Here is a 10,054-nt window from a genome sequence, read left to right as displayed (position 1 = left end):
CGCAGGGGTGCGCGCCGAGACCGGCTCCCGCCTCAGCGGGACCGAGGGCTACGAGACCGAGGGCATCCGAGGACTTCGAGCCCTGGGGGTCAGGGAGCTGTCCTACAAGCTGGTCTTCCTGGCCTGTTACGTGGCACCGACGAATCCACGGGTGAGTCTGGGGGGGAAAGGGATGTTGAGGTAATGGTGGCTTCTGCTCTCTATGGTTTTACCTCAGATGAGGGAGCGGGAATGGGTAAAACTTTACATGTGTATGTGTGTCACCTTCCTGTGCGTTTGACTGTCTATATTTGGATTGGATTTATACAGCAAGCTTTTTTCCTTTTTTTTTTTAATAGGAGTTTTAATAGAGGTGATTATTTGCCATTATTATCAATTTATTCTAAAGAGCTAACCACTCCATTTATTTCCGTGCACCTTTCATACATTCCTGCAGCATTTCCTTTTCCACCAGGAAATCCTGTTGCTTCATTTTATCACAGGGAAAGCAGCAGTCCTTCTTGTTCACTCTTGTGTATCAGGTAACATCTTGGGATGCTACCACAACACATAATAAGTAGTACTTACTATGGCTGGGTCTAGCATGGCATGATATTTTAATCTAGAATTCTGCTGGCAGCTTCACCATCACACTGGATAAAAATGGCACCTGTTATTTGCTGAGTGTAGAAGTTTCCTGCCTCATTCTAGAGTAGTGAAAATCCTTGTAAATTCCAGTTAATGAAGAATGCTTACAAAGGCATGTTTTAGCCAAAGGAAGCCATCCATGCTGGTTTACTCTCTTTTTAATCTCTGGACAAGCATCTCTCCTGGGTAACTGAAGTTACCCTCCATTGATTTTGTCCCTGAGGAAATTATTTATTTTAAAGGTTTTTAAAGGTGTAAGGTGATGAGCTTCCTTAACATAAAGTCAGATTTTTCTGAATTGTGTTCCTCCCATTCAGCTTACAGAGTAAGTTTTTGTAACTTCCTGCCTGCACTCATTCAGTAGTAACCATGTTAGTACTTTTATTTCTTATTTTCTGGATTTCCTTTGTTTAGTTTGGTGGAAAAGAGCTCCGAGATGAAGAACAGACTGCAGAAAGCATTAAAAACCAGATGTCTGTGAAAGAGTGGGAAAAGGTTTTTGAAATGAGCCAGGATAAGAATCTTTACCATAACCTATGTACCAGTCTCTTCCCCACGATCCATGGTAAGAGTCTGGTTGTTTTCTCAGAGGGTATTTTCCTTGTGAAAATACTAATTGTTTTTGCTGTCTGTGTGGTGGCACTTTGGGAGAGCTTGAAAGCCCTCTGCCAGCTACCACAGTCTCCACCACTCTTGCTAGAAAAGGAGAATCTATTTCCTGAATACCTGCTGTATTAAATCACTCAGGCCTGTGAGACTAGTCAAAATGGTTGGGTTTGCTATTGGGTGCTACTACTAAACCCTAGAGCTGACAGTTGGATGTAAGCTCTGTTTATATGGGCTTCCTTCAAAAGATTTAGGGATCTCAGGTATTTGTGTGCTGTTATGAGTGCCTGTGTATGTATGCGTTTGCAGTTGTTTCTGGTTCAGAGCTAGTTTGAGGGCTTCTGTTGGTTATGTGTGAAAAGTTAGATCAAAATGTTTGAAAAGCTTTGAAAGCTGAATTCAGTCCATGTTCTGAGCCACTGTAGTGTAAAGGAATTGAGCCACTTTGAGTCATTTTTCCTTGAAACTATATCAAATACCTAAATGCAGTTTTAGTGGATGTTTAGCAAATAGGTAAGTTCTGAGCAGTTGTGCCCAAATGGTCTAAAATTCTAGTGGGCTGAATTTTTTTTTAAATAGGAGAAGTGTGGTGTTTTCTTTGGATTTTCAGTTGAGTGTCTTTTCTGGGGTAGGTAATGATGAAGTGAAACGTGGGGTCCTGCTGATGCTTTTTGGAGGAGTTCCAAAGACCACTTCAGAAGGCACTTCACTGCGTGGGGACATCAATGTTTGTGTTGTGGGTGATCCAAGTACAGCCAAGAGCCAATTTCTAAAGTAAGCCTCTCATTAAAACTTGGTATTTAAATATTGTCCATTGTGACCAGAGCTATAAATGTGTACTGTGCCTTTTCTACATTAAACAGAGGAAAGGGAAGTAAAATATTTAAGAATATTTTCCAGGAATTGTTTGGATGTGGTTGAAGGATTTGAATGGGGCTGAAGCAAACTCCACAAGCTCCTGTGGTAATGACAAAGAATGAATTAAGAGGTTTCTTTTTTTCTTGATGTGGTTTTGAAAGTATGAATTTCCAAGTATTTTTAAAAGACATTGGATAAGTCCTGGCCTGAGAGGGTGAAAGCAGCACTCCATTACAGTTACCTTGTTCTTGCAGGTTTTGATCTGACTTTTAAAGTTTGCTCCTCACTGTGACTTCTCTCTGTAGGCATGTGGACGAGTTCAGTCCTCGTGCTGTGTACACCAGTGGCAAAGCCTCCAGTGCTGCTGGTCTAACAGCAGCTGTTGTAAAAGATGAAGAGTCTCATGAATTTGTCATTGAAGCTGGAGCACTGATGCTGGCGGATAATGTGAGTCCAGGAACTAGAGAGGTTCCTCTACCCCTGGAATGGTTTTGATTAATGACAAAGAGCCCCAGATTGTCTTAACGATGCTTTTGTTTTCCACAAGTGATTGAATTTTGGTGACTGTTTTTATTCTCCTGCTGCAGGGGGTTTGTTGCATTGATGAATTTGACAAAATGGACGTGCGGGATCAAGTAGCCATTCACGAAGCAATGGAGCAGCAGACTATATCCATTACTAAAGCAGGAGTCAAGGTAGCTTGGGCTGGTCCTCTGGTTGCACAGTCCGTATGGTCACCCATTTGCTACATGTCTAGATCTAGTGTCATCTGCCAGATTTTCCTCACTGTGGCAGTTCAGAGATTACTTGCCTGCAAAGTTTTTGTGCTTCATACACAAAAAAGATCAGAAATGTTACTGAAGGGAAAAAAAAAGATATTGTAGTGGACAGGAAACAGAAAATGGGAAAATCCTAACCTTGAAGTAACCTCAAAAGAGGGTATAGATTTGTGTGTTTGTAGAAGTCAAGTCTATATTTATACTGTTAAGAACAGGGTGTTGTGAAAAGCAGTTTTAAGGACTTGTTTCAGTGTTGTTGGCAAGAGCGTCACGATGTTCGAGTACTCATTTATCAAACTGTCTTGGGGCAGAGACCTGGTTAGAAAGAGCTGCTTAGAAGAGTCTGGGCTCTTTCGAAGAGTGATACCTCCACTGAAACTCCATCTAAAGGACATTACACTGACCTGTTTGAATTGTAATGAGTTGGTTTAACAGGTGGTCACAAATATCATTCCTCTTTCTTTTCTTAAAAAAAATTGTGGGTTGTGTTTTTTTTTTTTCATTGTCAGGCTACACTAAATGCCAGGACCTCCATTTTGGCTGCAGCAAACCCAGTTGGCGGGCGGTATGACAGATCCAAGTCACTGAAACAGAACATAAACCTGTCAGCTCCCATCATGTCTCGCTTTGATCTCTTCTTCATCCTTGTGGATGAATGTAATGAGGTAATTATGTCAGAAAAGACCTCTGGAGTTCTCTAGTCTAACCTCTGGCTCAAAACAGATCATTGAGAACAGGTTGCCATGTCTTTGATCTACTGAGTTTTGAGTATCTCCAGGTATAGAGATTCTGCATCCTCTCTAGGTCTGTACTGAAATGTTTAACAATTCTCATGTGTTTACAAAATAGTAATTACTTTTGTATCTAACCAGAATTTCTCATGGCTCAATTTGTGTCAGTTGCCTCTTGTCAATCTGTACTTCTAAGAACAACTCTCCTTTAATCTGTAGCTGCCATTGAGGCAGCTGCTTTCTTTTTAAGCTGAACAGACCCAGCCTTTCCTTACACATCACATGCTTCTGCCCTCTGACCATCTTGTTGGCCTTCTGAAGTCTTAAGTGAAACTGATCTCGTGAGAATGTCTTGCTTCTGCTTTTCTTCTGTCTGTGAAGTTAGAAGCTGGCAGTACAAATTTGAGCACACTCTGCTGAATACAAGGATACTGCCTTTTCATCTTGTAGCAATTTGACCTGGAAGCTTAACACCATTAGTCATTTTTACAAATCACTGGTCACCAGGGCTAAGACTGCTACCACCTGTCTATGTGGTGTTTGCCTTGGGAACGCCTGAGATACAGAGATTAATGTGGGTTCAGCACTCTTCTGTCTGCTCTTCTGCCCAGAGTGATTATTGAGTTGAGAAGGAACTGATGAAAGAGAGCAGGCTGAAAAGGAAGCAAGCTGTTCCCACGCTGCAAAGTGCTGCTTTCTGCCTGTGCTATGACTAACTTGTAACCCAGGAGAGTTCTAAGAGGTCATAAATCCTAAAACTGCCTTTTGTCCTTTCCTTAAATTAAAAACCTTCAGGGCAGTCTCCTGGATCTTCTGGCAGAGAGTCTGGCTTCTGGAAAGACTAACTCTGCCATGAAGAGTGCACTTGAGGGAGGGGCATGGGAAGGAAGAATGTGCCTGTTGTTTGGGTATTTGGCTGTTGTTGTGCAAGTGACCTGACAGCAGTAATGTCCCAGGTTACGGATTACGCCATCGCCAGACGCATAGTGGATCTACATGCCAGAATAGAAGAATCTGTTGATCGTGTCTATTCATTAGATGATATCAGAAGGTACCTGCTGTTTGCAAGGCAGTTTAAACCAAAGGTAATTCCATGTTCTTGTGTAAGTTGTTCTGTATGAGGTCCAAGGGAGTAGTCACTGTCTTTTCCAGCAAACGTGAAGACACTTAATCTAGTGTTCTGTCAAGAAAGGAGCCATAAGCTCTAGAGTTTTTCTATGCTAGGGCTTCTAGTCGTCTAGAAACAGAGCATATTTTGAAGCCATGTACTCTTTTTTGAACTCCAGAAACCCAGCAGGGACTGTTGTAATCAGTAGTCTTCACTGCTTTGGGGGCAGTTCTTAACTTCTGTCTAGAACAATTGAGGAGTTGTCTCATAGATTCCTCACATCTCAAGGGCATGGGCTATTCAACATGGCTGCTGTAGAGATTCTTGTATTCTATTGACTGATTGCTTCAGCAAGCAGTTTGTTTGTCTTTATTTTAACAGGATATTGTTCCTCTATATTGCTTTGCTTTCTTTGTGGTAAAATGCAAAACATAAGCAACTGCCCTGAACAAATTTTTGTGGTCTATCCAAATAGCTTGGGACTGTTAGATTTTTTTAGAACTTCTTCCAGTGCAGTTCTCAAATGGAAGGAGAGGACATTTTGAAAACTCCCATTTCATTTCCATGTGGTAGGGAGTTTGTTTTCCAGCTGGATCTGTGTATGTGCAAATAGACTCGGATTAAAAAGCGTGTACAGAAAGCTGTAGTGAGTGTTAAGCTGATCCAGTGTATCGAGTGTGTGTTTGCATGCAGAATAAATGGGAAATAAATGTAGAACAATCTTATAGAGACAGACATGAATTGCACCCAGAAGCAAGTCAGTGGAACAGAAAAGTAGAAATGATCAAGAATCTGCTGTAAAGCAATTAATGCAACAATGTGCTTATTGTAAAATCATTGTTACTGTAATAATTATTACTATATAATTTTAACATAATGTGGTTGTCATATTTATGTATAGAATATTTCAGAGAAAAGCGGTAGCTAGTATAGAAGAGTCTGGGAACTGCCAATCTAACATAAAAAGAGTAAAGTTTAGTACTTTAAACGTGTCAAACTGTCATGCTGTCTTATGTCACGAAGATATCTAAGGAGTCTGAGGAGTTTATAGTGGAGCAGTACAAACGGCTGCGGCAGCGCGACGGCTCCGGGGTGGCCAGGTCGTCCTGGAGGATCACGGTGCGGCAGCTGGAGAGCATGATCCGGCTCTCCGAGGCCATGGCCCGCATGCACTGCTGCGACGAGGTGTGGGGGCTGCAGGGGGGGCTGTGCAGATCTTTCTGTAAATGTTGTGGGAGTTCTGCCTGTGCTGTCTGACTGGTATTCTGGGTGTTTCAGTCAGGTGGGTGGGTGGGGAGAGCTCAGATTGTGTTTTCCCTTGCGGTGTGGCCGTACTCGGTCTGAGTTTGTGTGCCAGAAATACTGCTTTTAAAGTGGGTCTTGTACAACTGAGATCAGCCATCCAAACTGAGAACGTGTGCGTTTTTGTATCAGCACTGCCAGCCTGTTACCTGTTAAATCATGACAAATTGGAAGAACAATCATCTATTAATGTCAGGCAGGGCTGTTGGTAGAGCCTCTCCTAATCTTGTGTAGTTCGTTATCTCACAGCTCTCTCCCCTCTGCAGTCTAAAGCCAAAGTTCATCACAGTATGTGAACCTCCCCCTAAGAGTACCTGTATTTCTGATCTGAGGAGCTCCTCACATTAACCAGTGCTGAAGTGTATATTGTCCTATGGCTAGCAACTATAGCGTGGCCATCAACCATCTCTAGTCCCTGCTTTAATACTCAGCAAGCGTTTTGAGATGTTGGTTAGAAGTTATGTGACACATGCAGTGACAGAAACTTGCTTACTGGTTCTAAAAAGAGCCTGATGAAATTCAGCTTGTGAAGAAGCAGATAGCTTTTAGCATATGGTTCAGCTAGAGATGATTTTTCCAGTTCTGGCTTTTCAGTTCCAGAGGAGTATCATTCTTTTTTTTTCTTATTGTTTCTGTTCAGACCCATTTCTTTCATATTTTTTGCTCTATTGATCTTTATTCAGAATGGCCCTGGGTTAAGTAAAAATTTTATTGACTTCACATGATCACTAAAGCATGAAAGACTCATCATGGTGCTTAGCTCTCCATAACTTTGTGTGAACTCGGAGTACTTACAGTGGGATGCAGTTAGACTTGCAGAGTCTTTACTGCTTAGGATTACTCGGGTGAGATGGGTAGAATGACCTTCTACCCATGTAGAAGGCCTGACCATGTCAGGTCTTCTGCAGAAACAGCTGAGGTTCTGGAGCTGTTTGGGAAGATGGTTTTAACACTTACAAGAGCCACCATGCCTATTTAGTACATGCCTTTTCAAATCTTCCCCCAGGTTCACCCAAAACATGTAAAGGAAGCTTTCAGGCTTTTAAATAAGTCCATCATTAGAGTTGAGACTCCTGACATCAATTTAGACCAAGATGATGAACAGCAAATGGAGGATCAAGGGGAACAAGATGGAGGCAATGGTAAATTACTCATAAAGAATTTTTTCAAAAGGGAAAATAATTCCAGCCTTTACAGCTTCCCGTGTTTGAGTATATGCTTCTCTTCAGTTTCTCACTGATTTCTCATCTAATAAGATCCAGGAATCTTTACTGCTGTTCTTAACTCTTACTTCTTCAACCTCCTTGTGGGTCCACTTACCTGGTAGGTCAATGCAACGCTTTTCAGTGGCTCAGAGTATTAAACAGTTAAAAGATATTACAGTTTTAAACCTGAGTATGTGTCCAAACAGGTGAGGCAGAAGCTCCAGCTGGGACCAATGGTCTTGTGAATGGGATCAATGGCCATGCTGAGGACGTGAACAAGGATGCTGCACCCAAAGCTGCTCTTAGACTGGGCTTCTCTGAGTATCGGCGAATTTCTAATCTTCTGGTGCTGCACCTCAGGAAAGCAGAGGAAGGTAAGAATTTCTTTATTGAAAAGACAGCAGACTCTAAGTTCAGGGAGCAGCTGTTACTACAGTGTCCCGAGCTGTTGCAGTTGGGATTTTCACTCCTGGGACACCAAACTTCTTAGGTGAGATGTGAACCTGTACATGTGGCTATACTACATCTAATGATACAAATAGGACTTCTTGGACTTTCTAGGTCTGGTATCTTAGTCATTAGTCAAAACCCAGTTAGTCAAGGAGCATGTTGACAGAGCAGATCCAGAAGAGGATTTGTAGCTGGTTTAACCTAGCTAAAAGAGTCGTCGGTAATTAAAAATTGTAGAAGGAGCTTTAGTGTATGCCAGTAACCACAACCTAGAGTATATACTTCATCAGTATGTGCCAAAGGGCTGCATCCTTGCTTGGAGAGATGAAATATTTCAGTTGCAATGAGGCTACTGCTGTAGTGAAATGCAGCAGTTGTCTCATAGCATGTACCAATGCTATGAAGTTTTTGGAAGGGTGTGGACGCTACAATATCTGTTCAAAATGCCAAGTACATGTGGAAGGATGAGTTCTTTGGCTTTGTATGACAATGACTTTCTTTTGCCCCTACTTAGAGGAAATCTGGACAAATCCTTATAGCTGCTTTTTCTTGAGGGCGAGGGCTGATGTGATTGCAAGGCCTCTCATTCAATTTGTATGCCAGCTGGATGGGTAGAACTGGAAACTTCAACAGAGTTCTCAATCTTAACATCTCCAGTTAATCTGTGATTCATCAGCCTCCTGTACAAAACATGATGATTTAAGAAACAGAAGGAAGTCCAGTGTTTCTTAAACATCTTAAAGTGTGTTTGTCTCTTCAGCATTGTAAATTTTGACATACAAAGCCTTTTCTCTTATGGTTTGAATGGTATCTTACTTCTGCTGTGTGTTTATGCAAATTATTTTATTTGCAGAAGAGGATGATTCATCATTAAAGAAGAGTGAGCTTATTAATTGGTATCTAAAGGAAATTGAATCTGAAATAGAATCTGAAGAAGATCTAATAAATAAAAAGAAGATCATAGAGAGAGTCATTCACCGACTTACACATTATGTATGTATAGAGATGTGTGGATAGTGTAAAAGGGTTTTAACTTATGTAGCGCAATGGTTCAATTTTAATAGAATACATTCCTCACTTGAGAAATATTTTGTGCTTCCATGTTATTGACTGGTGCAGTATAAAAGCCTCCTTTGTTTAATACCTGTTAAAAATAATTATAGAGAAAACAATGAAATAAATTATAAGAGATGCGTACAAGTAGAAGTTCCAAGCACCATATTATGTCCCTATAGAAGTGTAAGTGATACTTTGCTCTATTTCTACAATGTTAGTTATACATCAGGGTACAGAAATATAAACCAACACTTTATTCAATAGATAGCTTTAAGTCATGGGGATGCTGGGGCACTTTGAAGGAAAAGGTATGAAAATATAAATGACTTCACTTCTAGTGGTACAAAACCACTAGACTGAAGTGTTGCCAGAAGGCATACAACCTAAGAGTTTTCCATTGAATAGAATTGTTAACATCAAGAATCTGTTAAAGATTCTTCATTTTAATTGTTCACAATTAAAAGGGTTAAGTAATTAATCAATAAGAGGGGCTACTGGTATAAAAAGGACAAGCCTTTCAAAAAGTACAAAACTTCCTGTCCCTATTTGGATACAAATTTTTTGTCTGTTGCAGGACCACATTCTGATAGAGCTGTCCCAGTCAGGGCTGAGAGGATCCAGCGAAGTGGAGACTTTTGATGAAGATCCATACCTGGTTGTCAACCCAAACTATCTGCTGGAAGACTAGGGGCTGGGAACTGGACTGACTGCAGAGCTGACCAGTTACACGTTGGAAAATGCTTTCTTTTGTTGCAAGGGTTGCTGTATAGCTAACATCTTAAAGTCCTATGAATGCTTCACTGGGGAGTGTACCAATGTGTGGTTAGTAATATATGATTGCTCTTTTCCATTGAGCATACCTAGAAAGTGATGACAGAAGTGACACTTATATATTAGTCTCATTAATTCTGGGTTTCAGCACCATGATCCAGATGCAGAGGTGAATCATTCAATAGCTCTTTTCAGCATCAAGCTATCTAGATGCTTCTGTTCTAAATGAGAGAATTTTGCATTGTTTTTCTATTGTTTAGTGAAATTTTTATGCTATAGATTTTTACTGTTTTTCTTATTAACATAAATAAATTGTCATTAAATGGAGATGTCTGGGGGCAGATTTGTTGTCACTCGTATGTGGGATTGCTATTTTCTATGCCTGTGCTTTGAGGCTGAAAAAAATAGTGATCTAAATGTTTAATGAAAGATTAAATTTTCTGGATGACAGATGCTGGTTTTTGAGAGTTTTTTTTTAATTTCTAGTAATGGATAATAAGAAACTCTGATTGCTTCTCTTTTCTTTGTAGATGGACTAAGCCTGTGTATGTTCCTGTTACA

At 40.7% G+C, this 10,054-nt stretch overlaps 1 protein-coding gene across 1 annotated transcript; it reads left to right on the top strand.

The window, feature by feature from the left end:
- Nucleotides 1-4: 4 nt before the first annotated feature.
- MCM6 (minichromosome maintenance complex component 6) lies at nucleotides 5-9,722 on the top strand (the record flags this gene model as incomplete). The annotated part of the gene is given in 14 exon segments (XM_008943476.1): nucleotides 5-151; nucleotides 1,042-1,192; nucleotides 1,866-2,007; nucleotides 2,397-2,538; nucleotides 2,679-2,786; nucleotides 3,380-3,535; nucleotides 4,558-4,686; nucleotides 5,733-5,894; nucleotides 7,018-7,153; nucleotides 7,423-7,590; nucleotides 8,520-8,659; nucleotides 9,297-9,500; nucleotides 9,503-9,610; nucleotides 9,612-9,722. Coding segments are annotated over 14 exon segments (2,004 nt in total), but the record flags the coding sequence as incomplete, so codon positions are not given.
- Nucleotides 9,723-10,054: the final 332 nt, after the last annotated feature.

Source organism: Merops nubicus, unplaced genomic scaffold (genome assembly GCF_000691845.1).
Source record: "Merops nubicus isolate BGI_N331 unplaced genomic scaffold, ASM69184v1 scaffold38420, whole genome shotgun sequence".
Taxonomy (NCBI): Eukaryota; Metazoa; Chordata; class Aves; order Coraciiformes; family Meropidae; genus Merops; species Merops nubicus.
Note: the sequence above shows the minus strand (reverse complement) of the source record. Positions and strands in the feature narration are given on the sequence as shown.